The sequence below is a fragment of the Ixodes scapularis genome, unplaced genomic scaffold (assembly GCF_016920785.2).
Source record: "Ixodes scapularis isolate PalLabHiFi unplaced genomic scaffold, ASM1692078v2 PGA_scaffold4__175_contigs__length_147842914, whole genome shotgun sequence".
NCBI classification, from domain to species: domain Eukaryota; kingdom Metazoa; phylum Arthropoda; class Arachnida; order Ixodida; family Ixodidae; genus Ixodes; species Ixodes scapularis.
The window spans coordinates 65,093,971-65,119,007 of record NW_024609879.1 but is presented as its reverse complement, the minus strand read 5'-3'; the positions used below and the strand labels follow the sequence as shown (position 1 = coordinate 65,119,007).

The 25,037-nt window shown below is 46.8% G+C and overlaps 1 protein-coding gene across 1 annotated transcript in view; it reads right to left on the bottom strand.

The window, feature by feature from the left end:
* Positions 1 to 25,037, bottom strand: part of LOC8026296 (medium-chain acyl-CoA ligase ACSF2, mitochondrial-like) — a 138,323-nt gene that overhangs the window by 73,383 nt on the left and 39,903 nt on the right. Inside the window, exons 2-4 of the mRNA XM_002403062.4 lie at positions 10,864 to 11,029; positions 10,460 to 10,588; positions 10,313 to 10,366 (exon numbers count right to left, since the gene is read on the bottom strand). Of these exons, the coding sequence (XP_002403106.4) occupies positions 10,313 to 10,366; positions 10,460 to 10,588; positions 10,864 to 11,029 (349 nt within the window). The remainder of the gene's footprint in view (positions 1 to 10,312; positions 10,367 to 10,459; positions 10,589 to 10,863; positions 11,030 to 25,037) is intronic.

Here is a 25,037-nt window from a genome sequence, read left to right as displayed (position 1 = left end):
TTTCTTAAAACGCGTGATAGTGCACTAGATCATTTTATAAAGATGTAAAACTACAATACACCTTCTCGTCAGGCACGTAGCCAGGGGGGGAGGGGCATAAGGCCCCCCCCCCCCCCCCGAAACCTTCCATTTTGCTGGGGCGTCCTCTCCCCCCTCCCCCTCATAGAGCACTTTGTCATGGGCGCCCCCCCCCCCCCCTTAAACAAAATTCTGGCTACGTGCCTGCTTCTCGTCAAGGTGTAATTACCACAGTACATTTCTTTTTCGGGGTGTACACAGTGGCCCGGGACCCAATAATATGACTGAAAAATAAATTACACAAACGAGTCGCCGAAAGAGCACGTTGCTTCTTGGCGAGTGTCGAGGCAATCGGCCGAAAACCGGCTTCAATATTGGCCGGATGTACGGTTTTGCAACTCGCCCTGACATCCGGCAGGTATGGGTGTACCGATGCGAATAAACGATTTATGTCTAATAGCACTGGCACCACTAATTTCTTAAGAGGCTAGATCGCGGATAGAGGCCTGTATTGCTGGGGTCGAGCAGTACCACCGGCAGTCATCGCTTGACACGATCTTATGCATGCTATAGGAGAAACGGGAAAACTCAATTTTATTACGTTAGTAGGTTGTTCTCTACCATGAAACTTCTATCGTGTTTCCGGAAATAACAGTTAATATTGTGGGCAAGAATATTAAACGCGTTAGAATACCAATCTTGTTTAAGTAAATGTGTGGTTAAGGGTCGAGGGCGACTTTGTTGGGCGTTAACTGTGATGTGTTTAATGAGACAAGGGTTACTGAGAGTTATTGTGGTGTCATACGTGATCTCGGAGTCATCACAGCTCAGCAAACGATAAGTTAGAAGGCCTTTACTGGGGACATTCGCATCGTTTAACCGCTTGTCATAGTACTTCAGGGTGAAAGTTTTTTCTTTGAACTGCTGTGGAGGGCTTCCGTGACAAACTGAAACTCGAAGCATGCCGTTCAGTCGCTGAACGTGCCATTCATTTAGCAACCGAAGCAAGCAACGTCGGTAAAGTCAATGGTGCTCCGGCCGATTTTTTTTAATCGATGTTCAAATGCTTGACGAATGTCTATTTGATCTCCAAGAACCCGACATGATCATCGTAGCACGTCATAAAATGCTCGCCCTCGAGCACCGCGTACAAGCTTCCAATTTTTGCGTGTTTCTCCCTTAGACTTGCGTGTATTGCCTCATGGTTTAATAGGCCAAAACAACAAGGACGAAAACGAAGGGAGAACTAGACAGGACGCGGCGTATTGCCTGTCGTCAAGCAATGGCCGCCCGTGAGGCCAGTGACAGGCTCCCGATTCGCGATCCAGACTTGCACTGTGAGAGTTCCAATACATTACACCCGCGGAGTGCTGCACGGAAAACAGGCCCCGAACGAACTTGCCGAATGCGCCGAGTGCAGACTGATGCTGTTGCCATAGATGTTGTAGAAAAGTACCGACCACAAACCAAAACTAGCGCCTTTTTGTTCGACGTGATGGGTGGGAATGCGAGAGTGCAGTCGCTGCCATCGTTTATCTAAACTTTGGCTGCTGCAACGCGGAACTTACATTTGCGGTGACTTCCAATTAAGCAACTCGGCTGTCAGAGATATCTACAGGCGGCCTAAGTTTCCGAAACCAGCTGGCTACAAAACACCATACACTTGAGAAACTTGATGGTCCTGTACGCGCAAGAGCTTGCTTCGTTTTAAGCATAGAATTATGAGTGAACCATTAAAAGGATACGGCTTGAATCTAGTTCTTTAGAACATCTAGCAGTACGTTTCGTAAGACTTTTTTTTTCCTGGTGAGGGCATTGAGAACGAGAGCTTTCTCAAAACAAAATATGACGGGGCAAGATAGCTGCCGTTCAAATATGACTTTGCATGAGTCTCGTGCAACGTTTCCATGTTTAGCCTTCCCGGAAGCTGAGTGAATGCGTCACAGGTTTCTGCTGTGGGAGCTTTGTCGAAAAATTTTCCACTTTTCACCCATACACACATGATGCTAGATATCGCGGCATCTGTGGTTGTCCTAGGCCTTTCATTACACACTGGTAGGTTTCAGCATCTGTACGGCTACAAAACGACTCAAATTTTGCAAATAAAACACGGGCCGCCGATTCCTCCCTTCGTGAAATATCAGAGGCTTACAACTCAAGCTCGCGTTTGGGTTTCTGGGCCGCGGGACGCGATTACGAGCAGAAAAACAACTTTTTCTTTCAGTTCCGCTGTGCGAACGCCGCCTCGTAGCAGACGAACTCTCCTCGTATGCTCTCGCTTCTTGCCAGGGCGAGGCAGGACGGGATTGTCGGCACTAAAGAGCTCAAAGACAACGTACAATAAGCGGCGTGAAGGCTCGCCTCCCCGCGCTGTCTTGTGCTCTCGTGCACCGCCTAGGGATCGCGGGGGATTTTTCGTCAAAAGTTGTGAAGTTGAGCGCGCGCACGGAGGAGGAAACTTTGCGACGTTCTTTTGGTCACTCCCCCCGCTACGTCAAAAAGCGAAGAATGTTTTGCTCCACGAGTTGAGCTACCCTGCCGTCCTGCCTTGGTTTGGCCCCAAAGAAATCATGCATCCACGTGGTGGGAAAAAGTTTCAATGATCAAGTGAAGAATTTGACGGAAACAGGTTTTTGTTTCCGGTAATCAGGGAAGTGTCGGCGGGGTTGAATAAGGGTTTGAAAAGTCCTGTCAGCCGGGCACCGCGAAAGAAATCGAGTAGACCGGGGGTGCTTTTGTACCTACACGGTGTTTCGCAAAGTGTATAGAATATTGCGGGGCGGTATGATGTCGAGATTGTGTTTCAGGCTCCCAACGAATTGCTTCAAATTTATAAGAGGGTCCGAGGGTTGGGGGAGGGGAAGAAGAATGGTGAATATTTGTGTGCAAAAAGGAATGTGAACCGTTTCGTTCGATGTTGGGTGGGCGTGTTGTATTGCATTCGTCTATCCTGTGGCGAGGTGTACGTGTGCCAAACTGGGCGGTGCGCTAATGAATGGCTTAAGGAGCACCGTGCGTCTCTTGGAGCGAATGCATCGGGCCACCTGGCGGTCCACTGTGAGAGGTGCGGCTGCTCTCCAATGCTCAGTGACACAAATATTTTGGGCACGTATAAAAAAACAGTATGTCTCCCAGCGCCCAGTTGCTCAAACCTCGTTGTTTGTTTGGATTCGGAAACATCCAGCGGGCCAAAGAGACACCGTAGACGCCGCCGCTACGGCACAAGGGACGACACTGTGACTGTGCTCAGGATTCCTTAACAGTGGGGACGTTAGTAGCACAGTTGTGGTTATCGCTAAGGGTGCTACAGACTGTGTGTATGTGCGAATATGGTGCAACTGCTGGCTTTTAATTTTTGAACTACCGTACATCTGAGGAATATACCAAGGAGCATTGAGAGTGCCACAAAATCTACTTTCGCCATAAAGAACACGGCTGTCCTTTGGTTTGATCGCTTTTTTCTACACCTACTTGCCCCCCGGGGTTCAGTGAACGCTGGTCTTTATCGTATTTTTGAGCGCAGCTCTTAGGCGCTCGTTCTCATGTTTTGCGCCGTCGCCGTCGCCGTAACCGGAGGAGGAAGGGACAGAATAGAGGAGGAGTGGAGGGTACGGAGGAGGAAGAGGGGAAGGTTCAGAGGAGGAGGAGGAGAGGGCACGCAAAAGGAGGGAAGGATACGGAGGAGGAGGAGGAGAGGGTACGCAAAATGAGGGAAGGATACGGAGGAGGAGGAGGAGAGCATACGGAGAAGGAGGGTACGGTGAGGGCCCCCCTCCCCTCCTCCCAGAAAGGTCACCGGCAGCCACATTTGTGCATATATATATTTCTCAAACTCTTTAGCACGGTATATCGCAACATCGAAATACATCAAGAGCTGCGCTCTAATTTCGCATTACAAAGATTTGTAAACGTTTTTAATTTTTTTAGTTACAGCATGCATGTAATACTGAATGTCTGAAATAAAATTTTAGTAATATTTTAAATTGCATTTTTGGTGCATGGTTCAGTTTATTTGGCATTCTGAAAAGTTGACTCGTGAAGGGAGTCCGAAAGCCTGAAGGGTGTGAAAGACTGAAGGGGTTTGAAGAGTGGATGAAATTTGAAGGGTTGAAGGGGTTTGAAAAGCAGTGGGGTTATATGGGCCGAAGGGGTAGAAAAGATTGAGAGGGTTCCATGACAGATCAGGGCTCACATTCTATTTTAATGGGGACAGTAAATACCTGCAGATTAAGCCGAAAGCACAAAACTGGAACTGTTTAATCGTTACCCTTCGCCCATACCTTATCGAAAAAAATTAGCAATTGATTGTGCTTCTTATACTAGAGCGCATGACTTCACAAGAATATTCTTGGCCAACTAAAGTGCTTAAAAAGCACGCTATCGAATAATGAAATTTTAGTTTACACAAAGCTCAATATGCCGTTATGCACTGATATTTTGAATAAAAAAAAAGCCACGATGGAGCACACGTTTCTTCAGTACCCCTCGCTAGTACCTCTGTGCTATTCGAACAAACCCTACATGGCGAGAGTCCAGCGTAGATGACGAATGAAGTGGCCCCACTCTCGGTTGACAATACGCACGCTTACGGCTGAGTCAAGCTCACAAAAAGTACCATAGTTGGACAATACAATTGAACACGAAAAACACCCAAGTGCCGTGGTATGACCATGCCACAACCTATGTAGAACCACCTTTCTGAATAGCTCCTGTTGCCATGACCTCTGCCACGTATTTCACTTTTTTTCAATGCGTTCACATGTGATGTTAACTTAATTAAACATTTAGGATGTAACTAGTTTATCCAAATATTTTGGGGATGTATGTTGAACCTCTCAACGGAAATTCACGGACGTTTTTCACATTGTTCACCTTATTAAAAATAACACTTCAGTCCTGATCTATAATCGGACACTCCCGGTGCTTCAAGCATCTTAAAGGGACACTGACACCCCCAAAATTTTTTTTTTTTTGCCAGGCGATTTATTGTGCTGTCGGAATACTACCCAATTAATATTTTGCTACAGAGTCGCGTATTGTTTTAATAAGGCAAAAAAAAAAGCGCAACTGCTCGAAACTGAAACCGATTCCCACACACCGCACGGAGATATGGAGAGGAGAGAGTGAGTGGCGGAAGTCACGTGGCTACATCCGACCGTGCGGCTTTTTTTTTTCCTTTTTGTTTTTCGGGTGGAGCTGACGAAATGCGTTCGGGATTTCTTTCGCCGTGCGATTTCTTTGCAGTTATGTTTGTTCCGCTCGTTTTTCTGGACTTTAAGATGAGCTGTTTTGTACATTTAAGTGGTGGCAATTAGTAGAGAGTGCCCGTGGGAAATTCCCGTGATCGGCTCCAAAAAGAATTCTCCCAAGATGTTGCGTGAAGAGCTGCCTCACATCTGAAAGTGGCATTGTGCGGCAGTGGAGTCAAAAATGAAATGCAATACCATTTAGTTCAGCTACGTATCGTCCACAACAATCGTTTTTTAGAGCGCAGCCCTTAGGGGCCCGTTTCCAGCCTGAGCGGCGTCGGCGTCGGCGTCGCCGTCGGCGTAACCGGGGGGGCTGATCCCCCGGGGTCACGTGACTACCCGCAGGTGACGTGACCCCCTCAGTACCCTTCCCTACTCCTCCTCCAATCGCGCGTTACAGGGATTTGTAAACGGCTTTCATTTTTAGTGATAATTGTAAAAAAAAATGATATGTAAACATCGAAAAATGTTCGAAACAAAATGGTAAGGCCACACTAGGGGTCGAACCCGTGACCGTTGCGTGTGAAGCGGACGTCTTTCCAATGAGCTACTGAAGGAACTCTTCTATCCCTAGTTATGCCAGTTATGCATCCAATCGACTGTATGTCGGAAAGTTTGCTGCCAATTTCCAACCAGTACATGCACTCCCGGCTTGAAGTCGGGCAGCACTACGCATTGACCACATTCGCGCCAACTAAGGAAACAGTACTCGTGCGTATTCAACTCTATGTACGCACTTCGTGCTTGAGGTTTCAGCGAGCGATGTCTTCAGCCACAAGAAGGGACGACAGCTCGACGAGGTCTTCGTGCAATCGGCTTGCTGGTCGGGCGTGTCGTACGGTATGAATATCAGTTCTTTTGATCTGTCCGAAATTTCTCTTTTGAAGGGAGACAGAATTCGCCAGTACCGTGAATGACAGTTCTGAAGTAGAACCCAACGCCTGTCGTCCGCTGCCATCTGCTAGTCCCACGATACGCGAAACGACGCCATGTTGGGAATTATGCATTGAACGTACAGAATGCTTCCGGTTGTCTGTGCTACCTTTGTTTCCCAATGAACGTCTTGGAAGCTTTTTGGAAACTGCAACAAAATGTTTTTAGAGCGCAGCTCTTAGGCGCCCGTTTCCGGCTTGAGCGGCGTCGGCGTCGCCGTCGCCGTCGTCGTCGCCGTCGGCGTAACCGCGCGGTGCATTATGGGTAAATTTTTCCGAAGGGACCCGAGGACTCCCGAAGGAACCCGAGGTCGTCCCGAAGGAACCCGAGGTCCTTCGGAAGGACCTCGGGTCCCTTCGGGAGGACTTCGGGTTTCTTCGGTAGTACCTCGGGAGGACCTCGGGTTCCTTCGAGAGTTGCATGCAACAGGTTGCATGCAACCTGTTGCATGCAAGTGGCATACAACGAGTTGTATGTAACCTGTTGCATGCAATCCAGGTTTCATGCAACCTCATGACGTCATCGTCATCCGCATCGTCATCGTCATCATCACTGGTGACGTCATCAGTGACGTCACTGATGACGTCATTGGCATCCGCATCGTCATCGTCATCACTTATGACGTCATCAGTGACGTCACTGATGACGTCATCAAATCGTCATCGTCAAGGTCACGTGACCCCCAAGGTCACGTGACCTCAGTGGGGTCACGTGACCTTAGGGGGTCATGTGACCCCAAAGGTCACGTGACTCCTGAGGTCACGTGACCCTCTAAGGTCACGTGACCCCCTGGAGTCACGTGACCCCCCTGGAGTCACGTGAACCCCCTGAGGTCACGTGACCCCCTGAGGTCACGTAACCGCCTGAGGTCACGTGATTCTCCTGAGGTCACGTGACCCTCTGAGGTCACGTGACCCCCCTCCCCCGAAGTCACGTGACCCTCTTGACGTCACCCGACCTCCCATGAGATCACGTGACCTTAAGGAGTCACCTGTCGCTCAGTACGCTTCCATCCTCCTCCTTAAGAGCTGCGCTCCAACCAGCATTACAGGGACTTGTAAACGGCTTTCATTTTTTTGTTTTTTTTATTTTTAGTATTGGGTGTGTGCCTTCAATGACCCACGAATTTGATTAACTTTGGTGGTCGCGTCAAAACCTTAGAAAACAGCCCGTGACAACGGAAGAAAGAGGGAGCGCGGCTCAAACTGGACAGTTCTTGATCGGCTGTTTTCGGGCGGAAAAAAAACGAATTTCGAGACGCAAATTCTGTTCTGGGTAGTCGGGCTCTCATATGTCGCGTACAAAAAAAAACAACCTCGGCGAGCAAAAATACCCTGTCAGTGTCCCTTGAAGGCCATCAAACCCCTCATTCCTTCAGGCCCCTTCAGCCCTTCAGAACCTTCAGCCTTTCAGACCCTCTCAGCCCCTGAACAATTTTGCCGCCCAAATGACTGTGAGCGATAATACAGAAATGCAGTTTACAATATTATTTGAAATTTATTTCACACATTCAGCTTGATATGCATGTTGTAAATAAAAAAAAAACGATAATAAACTACATTTGCTCAAACACGTGCGCAAGCAGCTGTATGATAAATGTTTGTGAGGTATGTCGAAAATTTATGTTTGATATACCTCATTAATCATGAGTAAGTGTATCCATACTATGACTTGTATGCTTATGCATTTCCTGCTATCAGCTATGTGCGCTTAATGCTGCATTGACCTGAGCCCAACTGTTTATCGCTACCCTACTGAAAAAACCCATTTGGCGCCTATATGAAAATAAACGGGTTCATACCGGTAACAGTTTAACCATACCGGTCACCAGTTTGTCAAAGGGGTCGCCCGTACGGCTCTAAGGGGTCCCCCGTATAAGTCATAACGGTCACCTATTTGGACAAACAGGTCACTCCTTTGGCAAACGGGTCGCTCGTCTAGGCAAATGGGTCGCTCGTTTGGGCAAATGGGCGACTCGTTTGGGCAAAGTTGTCGCACGTTTGCTCAAACCGGTGACCATGTTGGAAACTGCACCGGTTTAATCAAACGGCTCTCCGGAGCCCGTTTGATATTGAACGTACAGATCGGCGGTGTGGGCACGCCTAGCGTTTCAGCCGTGGCAGCCAATGTTTCCGGAAAGCTGGTAGCGCCGGTTCATCGATTTCAGATCGTCAGCGTAATGCAAGTAATTATATTTATATTTCAATTGCGCTGATGTTCGCTTATACTGCAACTAAAACTAACATCTTTTTTTTGTTGTTGTTGTTTTACGTAAACACGCGACGTTGGTGAGCCGATATTTTTGACAGAACTTTAAAATTTTGTCCATCTTTGTTGCCTCAATTTACTTATTCAGCTCGAATCTCTCTCGCAGAAGACGCGACCATGTGAAAGAATGTACGTCTAGACTCCGTTTCACTTTAATTCAAGACGCAGCAAAGGTAGCACGCGTACACGCGGCTGCAAGAACATCGAGCATTGCGAGAGCACGCCCGCCGTTGCAGCAGGCAAACTACAAGCTCGCACTGAGTACTTTTTTCGCTCGGGCGCAAGCCGAGCTTCTGGCCGCCCCGCCGCCATTTCCAAGGTTCGAACGTGCTAAAATGCGAGCGCGTTTTTTCTTTTTTTTCGAGGTTACAAAAACACATCTCTCTGGAATGCCTGCTGAGAGGGAGAGGGGCTGTCCCTGTGGTTTTCGCCCCCTCCCTCCTTTCTTGTCACCCGTCACCTGACCCGCACCCGCGCGCGAGCTATACGCTGATAAGCATCGAGATCCGGAAGGGTGCGCCTAGCAGCCGCTTTTTTCTTTGTCTGCTTGTTGTCAGCTCCAGCTCAAACTTAGCGCGTCCACCTGCTTCGATTTGTCTCGATCCTAACCCTGCGGTCTTATTAGGATGTCTCTCGACAACGTATTGGATGTGCACCAAAGCTATCAGTGTTCGAAAAGTCCTACGTCTATATCGGCAACAAGCGATTCTTCGAAGAAGTCAGGAATTCTTGCGGTTTGGTTGGGTTCGGCAACTGACAGCTTGTGCGCCACATCGTGTTGAAACTTCCAAGAAGCCGTTCCCTCTCATTTGTGTTTGTGTGGTTGTCCTGCTTTGACCGTGTCGACAAATATCACGGAGTACATCTTTCAAGTCCGCTATTTTTATGGTAAGTGCACTGCAACGTACTTCTTGGCAACGATTGACTGTTCTTCTACTCGTACTCTTCCAGATTATCTATATAATTATGCAGCCACTATTCTCGCGGCAGCCGCGCGAATAATTTCCCGAAAGGGCTACCTTCATAGTCTAGAATTACCTCGGTTCTTGTTTGGTTTGCTATCTTCTCAGTTGTATAAAAGCTCAAAGTGCCTCTCACATTTCACAGATCGCTTGCACGTTTGTACTTGTCTACAGAAGACGTAATAAACTTTGAGGAGAATTGAAAACAATCTTTTGTGTCTGTTTTCCTGTCCATTTGCAAACACCTATGTGAGCACATTTATTCTACGTGTTTCCTCCATGTTATAAATAGGTTTATGAGCTTCAGAACGTCTTAAATAACTTTCAGATAACCAACCTATTAGACAATCCCCGTTTAGGGCGAGAGCATAGTTTCCCGATTCGAATGGCACGTTCAAACGTGTGGTAACGTGCAAGGTCGAACGGGCACCTGTATCAAATGGGTACCGTTTCGAGCGGGTACCGTTTCAAACGGCTACCCGTATCCCATAATCACGTTTGATCCAAACGGGTCGACAAGTTTGCACCCGTTTGATTTACCAGTTTGCCACCCGTTTGAATTTCAAATGGTTTTTTTCAGTAGGATATGCACAAACAGGATGTGCTTCGCATAAAAATCAGCTAAAGCCAACTGTCAATTCAACGAACGAGGAGAAGGACTTCCCCTCATGGCCACCATGCCTGGAGGAATATTACTTCAAGGGCACCGGATGAGGCGTTCCCTTACGCTTACGATGGCATGGAATTAAAGTTTTATTTCGAAATGTTCTTTTTTTTCATTGCTCTTCAAATTGATTGCTCAGAAATTTATTTTCGATTAGGGTTGTAGCTGTACACGTACCTAAAAATGAATAAGTTGTCTGTGAGCCTTAGGTGGCTTACCTTATTCAAGGAAGTCTCAAGCTCAGAAGCTGTACAGAGTGTGGGGATGCCAACCTGTTGAACATTACAGACGTGAGCCAGTATTATTTGCTGCATACACTGATTATGCAATACGCATGAGCAGCTAGATAACCGAATTGTATTTACCATAACAAGACCCGCCTTAGGAGCCGCATAAAGTAGCAGTGCCCCTTCATAAACTCTTGGACAGAGTAGGGCAACCCTGGAGCCCATTGGAAGTTTGAGAGACACCAGGCTCGCAGCTAGTTGATCTACCTATAATTAAAATAACACAGTTCTAACAGAATAAAAATAATACAGAGTATGCTAATAACGTATAAACAGGCGTATATTTAGTGCATCCTGCGTATGTTTATTAACTTTTAATTTAATTACCCGACACAATTTTTTGTCATTCCGCATGTGTACAAACATCACGCAAACGAAAAGATATTCCAAATCCTGGGTCACCTAGTTAGGCGTTTCGTACTGTATATTTAAATTGCAGCAACGGGGCATAACGTGAATAAATATTCGAAGTGTACACTCACGTCTTTTTTGTACTCCGTGTACGTCTTCCGTATGTCCTGATGATGGGACACCATGGCTACGGCGTCCCCGAAGACGTCGGCTGATCTGTCAATCACTTGTCCCACGGTCCAGGTCACAAGCGGCTCTTTTCCCGGAACGTGATGGTAGCTGAGTTTGGAGAGGTGCCTATCTCGACATGCAGAGACAGAGATTTCCGGTCAGAGAAATGCACGCAGAGACAAGAATATTCATGCAACGTTGATGTATGATTAACGTATGTAATACATTTCTTTTGTTTTGATACAGCCGCCACAGAGTGTGCTAATACCGCTTGGTTTCTCTTGGGAAAAACACCTCAAGTCTTGGTTTGCAATCATTTTTAATTTATTAAATTTAGTTTTTAGGCTTTTGAAATTTATAAACAAAAAGTAGTTGCAATTTTTGCTCGAAATTGTTTTGGTAATATATTGATAGAGCCCTCCAAAAGAAAAATGTACTTGCAACTTTGATACCACACGATATGTTAGAGAGTAGTCCTTATAAGAAAACATTGTTTGAGAAGTACTCCAAGTTTGTTTTTCTACTAAGAGTTTGCTCGTAGCGGGCACCATGTCCTGATGTATGTTCACAAAAGCAGGGCAAGCTACTCTCGCAAAGCCTTTGTGAGGAAGTTCGCCAACAAAATAGTAATTGTGAAAAACAATGATGAGGACACGGGCATTGGCACGCGGAGAACGAATCGAGCGTTAACGTAGTACCTCTTTTAGCTCTATGATTTCGCTCTACATAGGTATCTAAATATATTGGACGTTTACTCAGTCCTTACATTATTGGTGACCCGGACCTCAATCAAACGCTGTGTGGCATCCGGGAAAAATGAAAATTGCGCAATAGTATCACGTTGAACTTCAGATATTCGACATTCAAGGCAGCTTCTGGACAAGGATAGTACATCTTTGTTTACGCTCGACCAAAGAGACCGTTCAGTCACCGAGTGTTGAGTAGCCTGGATGCCGCGATGAGCGATGTTTTACAGTAAATATAATACCTTATTAAAATCGAAATATGGAATAGTTGCAATATCGTTGGACGGAAGTGCTGAACAAAAAGGGAAGAAGAAATAAACAAACACATGGAGCTGTAAACAAAAAATACAGGCACAATGACTCCAGCTTGAAAAAAAATAAAACAAAAAGACCGGTGGTAATTCTTTACCTTCATAATCTGTCTCACAATAAGAAAAGGAAAATGTGACTTCACTTTTCAAGGTGCCGGAAGTGGTTGCTGCACCAAACAGGCTGTCCAATCTATGTTCAAAAATAAAGAGAAAACGAAACAGGCCAAGGTGTCCCACAAGAAGCACGGAAAGCAGTTCGAAGATTGGAGTTTATCTGTGGTGTAAAACATACCCTTGAGCTGTGGAAAATCTTATGTCGGGCAGAGGGGTCGATGGTTCAACGAATGGGTAAGATAACGTGCATGGTCATTAAGACAGTCCCCGTCGGGCAATCTGGTATACTTTGTTTCAGCTTCAGTCCGAGCGCGGTCGATGTTATGAGCCGATCAAACAGCGAAAGAGGCACAACGTCATGGCCTGCTCTCCGCAGTTGATAGGAACAGCCGGTATTCGCCGTCTCTTTGTGCGCGCTCCTCCACCGGCTAGTCCTATCAAGCGCAGAGAGCACGCCATGACGCTGCGCTTTTTGCGCTGTTTGATTGGCCTTTTGGCTCATAACATCGGCCGCGCTCGGACCGAAGCTGAAACAAAGTATAGTGCACTGGATAGATGCCCTTGCAACCCTGAATTGGACTGAACATTTTTCGGCAGTTACGCAGAAAGCAACTCCCGGAAAATGTCTGACGCTTTTTTACATTAGACAGAGAGTGGAGAGCGTGTGTCAGTGCGCTGTCACTACACCTAACGCATAAATAGTTTTTTTTCTTTGTTTTTGTATGCGAGCAGCCAGATAGGGTATAGTATATCTTTATACTAAACTTTCAGTTGGCGAGAGCTACGTATTGTTCTACTTCTTCGTGCCAGATTGTTTAGAATTTCCGTCCAATCGAAAGCAAACCTGCAAAACTGAGGAGAGTAGAATTTACTTTTAATAAACCCCTTTACAAAGTCACGTGCCGTTTATTAGAAGGTCAGAACCACTGCACAATGGTAGAACAACTGTAACGAGGAACGTGCAAGTCATTTGATAAGATAGCGAACATCCGAGCACGGCCAATACGAGAAGCGCGCGAGCCAATCACACAGCGTCGAAGGGGCAACGTCACTGCGCTCATAATCTTTTTTGTGTTTTTTTTTCTTCCAGTCCAACCAAACCCATAAAGAGTACCGTGACGTTTCAGTCTTAGTCTGCCATTCTGCAGGAATTTGACAGCTGCCAACAGTGGGGAGTCTTTCTGAAGAAGGTGTCCCAAGTCACCAGGCTCGATCTAAAATGAACCGTAAATATTGTCGCCTGCACGTAGCCATCTGAACTTGTCGTCAAATATTTAGTTCGCAGGTCGGTTTTTCTTGTAAAATTACTAAGTGCAGCTCCCTTTCTGAAAAAAATATGGCGAAGAAACTTGCCCTTGTCAACGGAGGATGGCAACGCAGACGACCATGTCGAGTTGCGGGACGTGTTTTGTGCGCGTATGAATAAATGGCGTCGGCAGCAGCGTCCGAAGGTATAACCGATTAGCGAAAGAAAGCAGATGACACGTAGACAAAATCCATTGGCAGCAAAAACGCCGTAATTATACAAACGCGTTTTTTTTTATTTTTACTTTAAACTGTGGTTTTACTCTCCGCGTTGACTTTTAAACCAGAGGTACTTTAAAAACTATTTTGTGGTTTAAATTAACCACGGCGGTTGCGAGCAGTCTAGATAGGAAGGTAGCACCGTCTATCAATACGAGCGCCAAACGCGCCCCGCCAGTCGTCTTCGTCGTCTGCGTCGCAGCCCGCCGTTCACCCTGGCAAGTTCCTTGGCCCATTATTTACAAAAAGGGAGCTACGCTTTATAATTGAACAAGAAAAAACTGAAGCGTAAAATACACTTTTGTTGAAAAGTTTAGATTGCTACGTGCAAGCGTTCATTTTTATGGTCAATTTAAGATCGAGCCTGGTGACTTGGGGCACCCTATATAATTTCTGGAAGATCGAAAAGATTTATTAATGACCCTAACCACCGTAAGGAAACCGTTTCCATCGATCGGCTCAAGCCGCCCTATTATGAAGCTATTTCCGGTTATAGCAACGCTCACCATTTTCCTACTAGTGCTGAGCAAATGAATGACCACCAAACAGCAACCGGCACAACCGCACTCTCTACCGATATGACTTGATTGAAGCCCCCTCCAGCCGTCACTACTAACGCTAAACTGTCACCGCTCGACTCAACCCGACGCTGATCCCAAGGACACGAACAGGCAGTCAAACGAGTTATCACCATCCGCGTCGAGAAGTCTTTTGGTGCTTTCCATAATTGATAATCTACGCAACTTGCCATTTAAACGTGATTAGACCTGCAAATGTAGGAGCGAGAGGGAAGCATTCGTGCCACAGTTTACCTACGAAATAGGAGAACGGATCGACCGTTAACGCCGCATCTCTTTCAACTCTACGGTTTCGTTGTATATATGCATGTTATTATATCGGACTCCACACGGTCCCTACACCCACTTCTTGTCCCACTTTAGCAGAGCGATCGCCGAAAAAGAGGCGGATGGATTCGCCACCTCTCTCGCCTCCTCCACAGCATTCGCTCAGCAAAGTGTAGAGTGGAGTGCTCTGTGGAAGGAATTCGTCCATGTTTTGTTAACATGTGGCAGTGTGTAATTCCAAGGATAATTGTAGTCCAAAATTATGTAATTAACTCAAATTCAACAATATACTTTAATATAGTTAGGGTAGGTGTTTGTATTCTAACCCTCTAGGCGGCCATATTTCAAGACCATTCCATCCCGTCAAATTCTCCTAACAAGCTCGTGCTTATAGAGAGCCGTTTCCAAATTTGCCACTCAATCCTGCTAACTAGGCGCACAAAATCGCAAAGATAGTCGGGAAAGCTCTCCTTGATGCGATGGAAGGCGTTACTTGTGATTTTCTGTATGACAACCGGCCGGACCGGATTTCCAGTTCCTCTCTCGTGCTCCACAAAAAACGTTTCTTGTTCGCCAGCCGAGATCGAGAAATAAGCTTTGAAGTTGGCATGCAACGCTATGAACTGCGTAAATACGGTATGTACCCGAACGGATTAAAGTTTCTTTTGTGTAAAAAACATGAAACGCTATTCAGTTTACCTTTGTTGTGAGATGGAATTTTTTTTTTTTTTTAATTTCTTGGACATTGGCTGTTGAGAGCAAGCAAACGAGTCTGGGGGGCGATAACCGAGAACAATAATATTCCCAGCATTGCCTTTTGACCAGATAGGGTGCATTCTATGCCTTCAAAGTTCCAAAAAATGTTAAAGTGAAGGGGCACAAGAACAAGGTATATAAATGAAAGTAAAGGACGTATAAAGTCCTATGCCATCTTCTTGTGATATGCTTTCTTCTCATTATCGACTAAAGCTCTGTTGACACTGCCTGCGCGACATTTGCCTGCGCAGTAACGACTCTTCTTTTTATGGCGTGATTTCACATCAGTTCCTGGAATGGTAAGACAAAACTTTACGGTATGACGAACTTAACTTTCTTCTTTAGTGGTGAAACAAAAAGGACCTTTTTACAAATTATTTTACGACGTATATCAGGAAGATAAATATGTGAACAAATCCTGCTTTTTAGAGTGCTGCTCTTAGGCGCCCGTTTCGCCTTGAGCGGTGTCGCCGTCGACGTCAGAGTAACCATGCGTTGTAATATGAAACCTTTAGCTGAAAAATTTCCCCACTAAATTTAGCGGAAAAAAAATCCCCGCTAAATTTAGCGGGAAAAATTTCCCCGCTAAATTTTGTGGAAAAAATTCGCCGCTGAATTTAGCGGAAAAATTCCGCGCTATATTTAGAGCAACAACTTTTCGATAAATTTACCGGAAAAATTTCCCCGCTAATTCAGCGGAAAAAGCTACCCGATAAATATAGCGGAAGAAATTCCCCCCTAAATTTAGCGTAAACGTTTCCCCGCTAAATTAAGAAAAAATATTTTCCCGCTAAATTTAGTGAAAAAAATTCCCCGCTAAATTTAGCGGGAAAATTTCCTCGCTAAATGGGAGGGGAGCAGGAGAGGAGGAGGGGAGGGTAAGGATGAGGAGGAGGGGCACACCAACCTCTCGTCTTTCATTTTTTGTTTAGTATACGTAAGATATGCAGATAATAAATTTGCTATCTCATAGTGCAGATTCCCATAAAAAATAATTAGATATTTAAACGGCTTCCGTTAACATATTCACTTAATTGATTTGATGCGTCCTGTCGTGTCGCCCGCGCAAGATTCAAAAAAAGGTTAGCTTGAAATTAATCCCCGGAGAAGGGGAAACAAGAGAGACAAAGGACAAACACAAATCTGCAAACGCAGCTAGGTGACTGGAGTGCGACTGAAAAAGGGCGCCAGGTCCTGGTATCGAACCAGGGACCTCTTCATTTCCACTGAAGTGCTCTACCGACAGTGCTAACCAGGAGTTAGACGTACGTCAGTTGAGCAAACGGGTATTATCAGCTGCCACCAGTCTAACACCAACATTGGAGAACGGCATGCATTTTAAGGTTATTTTGATAATGCAATTATGCAAAGGTGCAAGCGAGCTGGACGAGAACGACGAATCTCCGAAAAGGCAGCGCACTCAAAACTGACCATGGCCAAACTAATTACGGATTCAACAGCAGCACATATTGTCGTTTACATGCCCGTCGCCCCCCGGACACCGGCTCCTTTCCGCGGTGAAATCTGCTCGGACGTCAACGACTGGGTCCAGCTGTGCGACCGAATTGTCCGCCACAACGGGTGGACACCAGAGCTCTGTCTTCAGTACGTTTGCTTCTCCCTCGAGGCAACAGAACGGAACTGGTTTGAGAACCATGAAGCGTCGATCACCTCTTGGGACCAACTGAAGGCTGAGTTCCGAAGTGCGTTCACCAACCAACAGCGAAGATAACACGCCGAAGAGCTTCTCCAAGCGAGGGATCAAGGCCCGAACGTAAGCGTCATTAGCTTTGTCGAAGATGTTCTTCGTCTCAGCAAACTCTCGGGTCCTGACGCGCCTCGGGAAAAAAAAGCTAACGATTTCAATCTGGGATGTGAAGGACAGAATCTTCAGAGGCCTTGACTGAAACCCACCTACGACCATCGAGGGCTTCATCACGGAAGCCACGAACATCGAGCGGGCTCTTCTTGCCAGAGCCAGCCATTACCAGAGGCTACCGGGCGCGGCTCCGCAGCCTTCTTGCGACCTTGGCAACCGGCTTCCGGGTATCCGTGTGCTCATCCGCGACGTCGTCCTAGAGTAGATTAAGAAGCATCTGCCGACTGCCAAGCGCCCGGCCTTAATCTCAATCGCCTAGCTTGTTCGAGACGAGAATCAGCGAACGTACCTGTCAGATGCCCCTGTTACCGTCACCGCACCCAAAGAACCGACGTTGAGGTAAGCCAGACATCCACCGAAAGCTCCTCGCCAAGCCCCGGCGTAACTCCGACGAGACATTACAATGCCGAAGTATTCCCGACGCGAGAAAAAACGAGCCTTGTACTTCCGACCGGAACTTCCCTCACTGAGGAAGACCGATGTGTCGCGAACGGCCAAGCGAAGCCCGCTCTGCTACCACTGTGAGGAAGCCGACCACATCTACAGTGGAGGCCCCTACCGACAACTGAGGCTGCGCTGATACCACCCGAACGACCCGTGCCCAACGGAACGGTGAACGCCCTCGCGACATCGAGGAGTACCTCCGACGCTCGTCATTTCCGGCTCCGTCTCCACACCGAGAATCCCTCTCACCATCGCCGGTTACGTTCCTAACCCCGGCCGACGCCGTGCTCAGGCTGCGTCACACTTACAGGGACTGCCCATAACTCCATCGTTCCAATTGCAGCAGGATCCCGCCGGTGAATGCAAAATCGTCACATCATCGTGTCAATAAAAGGGGGACCCGCGGACCCACGCGTGGGAGATAGAATGGGACTCAGCATCCGACGCTGCCATCAAATCATGCCACATTAAATCATCGTCTTCTATATAGCCGAAACCCGGTCTCGTGTTTGTACGTCCCTCAGCCACTAAAAACTGGTGACTTGCGGTGGGATTCTTCCTGTCCCGTCATCTGGCTGGTAAAACGGGCGGAAGGACAGAGATCGGGCTGCCGAGTTTTATGGGTGTTTGGCTCGCGGATTTCGGGGAACTGTCGAGTTTTTATGATCATTTTAAGTTCTGCAAAGGTGTGCTTGGCTCTAACAATTTGGATAGATTCTAACGCCCGCAATTCGAAGTTTAATTCAGAAGTTAAGAGTTTCAATAGGTTTGAATGCTTCTAAACAGCCGACCGTGTACGCCTCGGACGAAGAGCCAATTATTTAGAAACTGGTTTTTACGTATTCTGCGAATTTTGTGCAGTCTGGTACCTACCGTGATTACTTTTTGGTGGAAAAGCAGTCCGGCATCCGTTAAATGAAAATTTAAAGGAAGTCTAAATCTTGTTTCAGATACTAGCATTTTTTGCCTTTGTTTAGTTCTCCCTGAAATTCCTTTGAGCCAAAGGTGTGCTCAACATTAAAATATGTTTAGGGGAAGATTTTGCAGAGGTTTTTAGAAGTATATTTAAAGTGTGACATAACACGCCTGGAGCGCAGGTTTTACGGAGAGCTTGTTTCACGGTATCATTATATTTCCTTTTAAAGTTTTCAAGTCTCTTCGTATATATGCGAATATCAAGATTGAACTGCCGATGCTATGAAAATAAGAACTCCCGTAGCTTGCTAGAGAACTTACGATCAATATTCCCAGAGTTGTTAGAAAACCCCATTTAACTTCAAAAATATAAAAACACCAATAAAAACAAAATTTAAAACATTTGGCAAACCATTGTTAAACAAAAGACTCGCGATGCTAAGGAGCGACAGTAACAAAATACTCGAGAGAAAGAGGAGCAAAGAAATTAAGGAAGAGAGAGAGAGAGAAAGAAATTAGACTAACAAGCAGGTTGTGAGGCCACAGAACAAGAAAGACAGTCAGACCTTAGACGACATGAATTAAAGCACAGAAGTTTTGAACTTGAGCGCGGAGTTTTCAGAATTAACACAATAATTTTGTCAGGAATGAAATAATTTCAGATACGCTAGTTAACGCAGCCATTTAAGGTTAAAAACTCCATCGGATCGTTTCTAGTTCATTTTCAGCGAGTCTCTCAACACATGTCTTTTCCAAAGGTGTCATGGAGATTTGGTCTCCTGGCGCTGCTGCCTCGCAAAGTTGCAGAAGTTACGGCTAGATTCACGAATGAAAAATTGTAAGGCTACGACTGAGTGAAGGCGAGTCAACTTCAACGGCACAGGTTGTCCGCAGAGGCCTTGCGAGAGAAGTTCAGGAGTGGAAAGAAAGAGCCAAGCCAGTACTATGTGGACATCGCTTACACACTGCGTGCCAACATGGTTGAATGGCTGAAAAGCACCGAAGATTCGGATATGACGATAAGGTTATAGAGATCTTTTGTCTGGGACACTTTTTCCTGAGTATTCCGTTATCTATGATTGATTGGGTTAAACACCAATCAGATGAAACAACTGCTCAGAAAGCCGCAGGGCTGGCCGACGCATATGCGTTCCCACATCAGGAATGCCACGAAGTTAAGCTTTCTGTAGTACAAAACCCGAAGAGCAGATGTAGTAAGGCGAAAACTAGGAAAAGAAAGCCGAAGCGTAAATTAGCAAAGCTCAAAAAGAGAGAATGCAAATATCAATGAAACGGCTACTAGTCATAAGCAAAGAAACCACATCATATGTCGCATCTGTCATTGGCCAGGCCACATTTCACTAACGTGCCAACAAAGAAAAAGCGCAGCTTCAAGCTTTGATTCCTCAATACATGATACAAAACCAAAAGCGTACTCGCTTTCGTTTTATAAGTATGACTTCCTCGACCAAATAAAAGAAACTTTGATTAAGATAGACGCAGTGAGGCAGTATGAAGCTAGAAGTAGTTCTATCTCAACATCGACTGAAGTCGCCACAAAAGATCCTCGCTAACGTGTCACGTATCTAAAGGTATATCCTTCTGCGTTGGACAAAAGATATCAGATTCCTGCAGGTTGCGTGTGCCACTAAAACTAATATTGTAGTTGCAAACAAAGTTTCGTTCACGATGCTTAAGAACATAATCGGCGCGTCCTCGCACATTCAAAGTACTTCCAGATGCTTTGCATAAATGGTCTTCGAACTTGTTCAACGAGACATTTTTTTTGTCGCTGTATGTATGGTACTATCGGGGAAAAATGAAATGCGAACAGAGGAGCGCGTGGCTCGCGGTACGGGCTGCGCCGCCTGGAAGTGAGCCTAGGAGCGAGGGTGCGTGGCCTACTTCGATGTGTTCACGCCCCCCGATTGGCGCTCTACCAGCTTCGGCAGTGCACCTCTCAGTGCGCTGAAAGCTGTCACCGCTATCCTTGCCTGCTCGGCGAGTGCGGCGAGCTTCTTTGCACCGCACGAGCTGAGCCAGCAAAGATAGCGGTGATAGCTTTTAGCGCACCAAGAGGCGCACTGCTGAAGCTTGGGGAGCGCAGAGGAAGGGGCGTGAACACGTCGGAGTAGGCCACGCACCCTCGCTTCTAGGCTCACTTCTAGGCGGCGCAGCCTGTACCGCGAGCCATGCGCTCCTCTGTTCGCATTTCATTTTTCCCCGATAGTACATGCGAATCGTTCTTTTAAAAACAAAATCCTCAACTGTTTTGTTCCACAATTGTCCACCCCTGTCAGTACGAAGCAATTTGCATTTTTTTTTTATTTTTTAAACTTGAGTTTAAATGCTCGCATAATTTCATCCCCGTTTTTTTCTTTCGAAGTGGAAGATTAGCTAGCTTGCGAGAGAAGAAATTGATGATTAATATTAAATGTCAAAACTGGTTTAACCCATTGTTGTATTTGCCAATCGTTTCTAATTCTACAAGGTCAGCCGGATAGAAATCATGCGCGCCATCCGCAATGGTTTTACGAAAAGATCGAGGTCGCTTTATTTTTCTATTCTATGTGTAAGCGTCCGAACCTTCTAGAAAATCCTCGGCTTCTTTTCGACCTTAAACGCTGCCTCCTGCAAGTCTCTTGAGTCCTCCGAAGGACTTTAGGTGACCAACCTTGTAGTACACGGGGGTGGCGAACGACGCCGATATGAGCGCTTCCTTTTTATTTGATGACACTTGACTCTACTTGTTCCGATCGAGATGTGTGTTAATCACCGATGGAATGTCCCCTCTTCTCCAGGTATGCTGACGATTGCAAAGGTTGTAACTTGAACTTGAACAGATCGATTATATTCGATGCCTTGATGGGTTTCGATGCGCAATGCTGCAAGCATCCGCATCATAAGCGATAACAGTTCTCAGTGTCTTGAGAAGTTCAAAAACCTTTCTGTGTTGCCTTCGATGGAAGGCAGCGACAATCTCGTTGTTGTTAAAATAATCCACTTGCTCGTTTAAAACGGGAACCATCCCTTCTCGACGACGCGCTTGGAAGCTCGAGTTTGGATAGCTGCTGGTGGGAATTCGGACGCGAACGAGTCAGACCATTAGGGGAGCATCGTCGGAAGGTGCTCTTGGCTTTTTGCGACCAATCGCTTAATATGATCGTAGTTGACGACATTTTTGGGAAGGTTCTGGGGAGCCAATAGGGGAGTAACCAATTCCAAATGGTCGGGAAGTTCTGCATGTTTGGCTTTTGAAATTAAATAAATCATGAGGTAGAGAATCTTTGATACGGGGATCGGTGTGTTATCCAAAATGATCTGTAATGTTGTTGCGTCCCACAACAACGCGGTTCCTATGAGTTCGAATAGTAAGAGCTTTTTGCCTATATGTTTCTTAGAGATATTTCACCATGATGTTAATGTTTTGGTCAAAGTCGTCAGTTTGGGACCGTTGATGGTGTGATTTAACCTCCTTTAAAAATTGAGGGGGGTCGTTGTTTCATCGAGAAGAAGAAGCGGACCTTAACTTGAAGCGAAGCGCCGCTATTGTCTGCGTTAGTTTCACGTCGTCGGCTTCCGAATGTTTCAGGATGTTGGCGAGTGGGACTTCAGTCGTTGCTATGAGACGCGGCTGCATAATTGCTTGCAGTTTTGCGTCTTTCGTCCTAAACGGACGGGAGTGGTACTTTTTGAGTGACATTTAAACTCCTACGGCGTTAGCGATAGTTCTCCATCTAGAGTAAACATCAGACCTAATATGGCAGGCAGCAGCAACTGTAAGATGCCACCGCGCATAACTAACGTACGTTTTATATTTTTATGGGATCTCCTTCGATTTGTTAGGTTTCTTGTATCCCTAGGAAACTTTTTCATGCGTTTTGTTCATACAGTCGCTTACAGCAACTTTTTTAGCGCATAAATTTAGCTTATCTTTGCGAAGAATATCTGGCTGCTCTTTTTTGCGTGCTTCAGTATGACGCACCTTTTTCTGACCGTTTTTGCTTTTCCGAGGAAGTGCAGAAACCGATCGTGCTTCTTGAGATATTTCATTAGGTTTCTTAGACAATTTTTGGGTCTTCGTCAGGCAAAACGTACGTCCTCACACGAAAGTTGTCGGGACAACCTTGCGACAAATCGATGAATTTATGTGAAGAGATTTCCAGAAGGCTCCGAATAAATAGCAGGGAGAAGTTGGCATTTATTCATGCCCAAAAGCTGTCTTGAGAGGATATGAAATTGGTCTGTGATCATCACAGACCTAAATATAATCAGCGACCTGGAATTTGAACTTATGGTGCGATATAAACGATCGTTAAGAAACATGCTTTGCGTAAAACCAATTACGCTAGAAGTTTAATGATGTGAAGCTTCAACGAAATACGACGACATTTCATTAAGTTTCGAGGGGTTCGCCAGGAAATTATCGAAAATAACCAAATAACTTTTATTGGGGTGAAAATTATGGGGAATGTTCTGAGGAAACGCACTGTCAGGGCGATCTCTGAAACACGTTTCTTCGTACACCTTTACATACAATATATCTTCTGGTGGATTTTCGAACATCTCCGTTTCGGAAACCTATTAGCTTTCTCACCATAGTCGATTTGCTAGATTGAGACGGCCCACTTGTAATTATCTTCCCCGCAGGGGGCACCTGTGAAAGCAAGTGTTTGGAGAGTGGCGTCTCCACGGACCCCGAGCCCTGCAGGGGGCGCCTGCACCTTAGGTGCTAGGCGCTTGGTGAGTAGCGTCACAGCGGACCCCAGCCACGTGGGCCACCATACCCGCACGCAGGGGGCACCTACTTTTGTAGGTGCTTGGTGAGTGGTGTCACTACGAACCCCGAGCCATGTGGGTTCGCCCACCAACGTCTGGCTGTGCGTGGCGTACCCGTGTCCGGGGAAAAGGGGACCCTGGTGGTTGAGCTGAGCCCGGGGTATGTTTCGACCCTTCGGGGCCCCCCGGGCGAGGCAATACACCGCTTTGACCCTTGCTTCTCGCAGACGGGTGTCCTGGCTTGGCCCGACCAGGATGATTCAGTCAGTCGACTCTTCTACCCTCTTCTTCCTTCTTTCACTTTTCCTCCCACCTCTTTCTCTTTTCTTCTGCACTCTCTTCCTTCCTTTTTCACCTTCTTAGGCGGCAAGGGCTAACCTTGAGTGGAAACAGGTTCTGTCCCTGCAACCACACTAGGGTATAGTGCCCGGGCAGCACTGGTAGAGTAATCGTGTCAGCCAAGCCTTTCTTGCTATGGTACATTACCTACCCCCTTGTTGGGCTCCGTGGTGGGCGGTGCACCCGGGCACTGAATTTCCTTCCCATCTATATGGGTTCTCAAACTAAAAAACTTCCTGATCGGGCCCTGAAAAGGGTCCGCACCGAAGTACCGTTTCAATTTGAAATGTCCCCTCTTTCCGAAAAGTTACCGAGATTTCTAGTTTTACAATCTGAAAGTGAAAAGCCACTGTGCAAACTGTCCCCCTTCCTTGTAGCCAAGGTACTAGAAGGCGTTGTTGGTCAGAACTTTCATGCGAAGAAAATGGCATCCGGAGACCTCCTTGTAGGGATCAGTACAAAACAGCAGAGTGATGCCCTCCTGGCTCTCAACTCGGTTTCGGACTACAAAGTCACTGTTTCTCTGCACCGCGAACTGAACACTGTCCAAGGAGTTATCTCCGAGGGCGACCTGCTAGACACATCAGACGCAGAGTTATTGGAGGGCCTCTCTAGCCAAGGAGTTGTCGCTGCGCGACGAATCAATATTTGTCGTGATGGCAACGAACGAAAAACAAAGCACATCATCCTAACCTTTGACAGCACCACTCTCCCTGCGGCTGCAAAGGCAGGCTACCTACAGTGCAGAGTCCGACCCTACGTGCCGAACCCCCAACGGTGCTTCAAATGCCAGCGGTTCGGCCATGGGTCGCGTAGCTGTCGGGGGGCCGACACATGTGCTAAGTGCTCAAGCAAAGAACGTGTAGCCGACAACTGTGACAATGAGCCAAAATGTGCTAACTGCGAAGGTAACCACCCTTCATACTCGCGTTCCTGCCCTCTCTGGAAACAAGAGATAGAAATTCTGACGCTGAAAAGCAAAGAGAACATACCATACGTAGAAGCAAAGAAACGATTTTCTTTCTTATCGAAGGGTGGATATGCCGAGGTTGTGCGCAGGGGTCCGGCACGACCAGTGACGGCGTCGACGGGAACCCAGACGTCTCCGGATGATCTGCGGCTCTCGTTGAAGTCCCCTCCTAAACCCACAGGGGCGGTGCCAGTGGCACCGGGTCCCAAGCCCAGGGTGGATGCTGGCTCACTAGCATCCACCTCAGAGCAGGGGAAGGCCCCCCTGGTCGGGGCCGGCCACCCCGCACCTCTGATCCGAATAGACCTGGTGAGCCGTCGCGGCAGTCGACCCCCCAGGGGCGGCCGTCGGCGACGCATGAGGAGCCCATGGACGAGAGTGGGCCAGGATACGACGAGGAGGCTCCCTCCTCAGGATCGGTGTTTTCTTCTTCTGCCCCCAGTGACTCCCCTGGGAGGCAGGCAAATACGTCGAAAAAGAAAAACGCTCCACGGGTAAATATTGATTTTAAA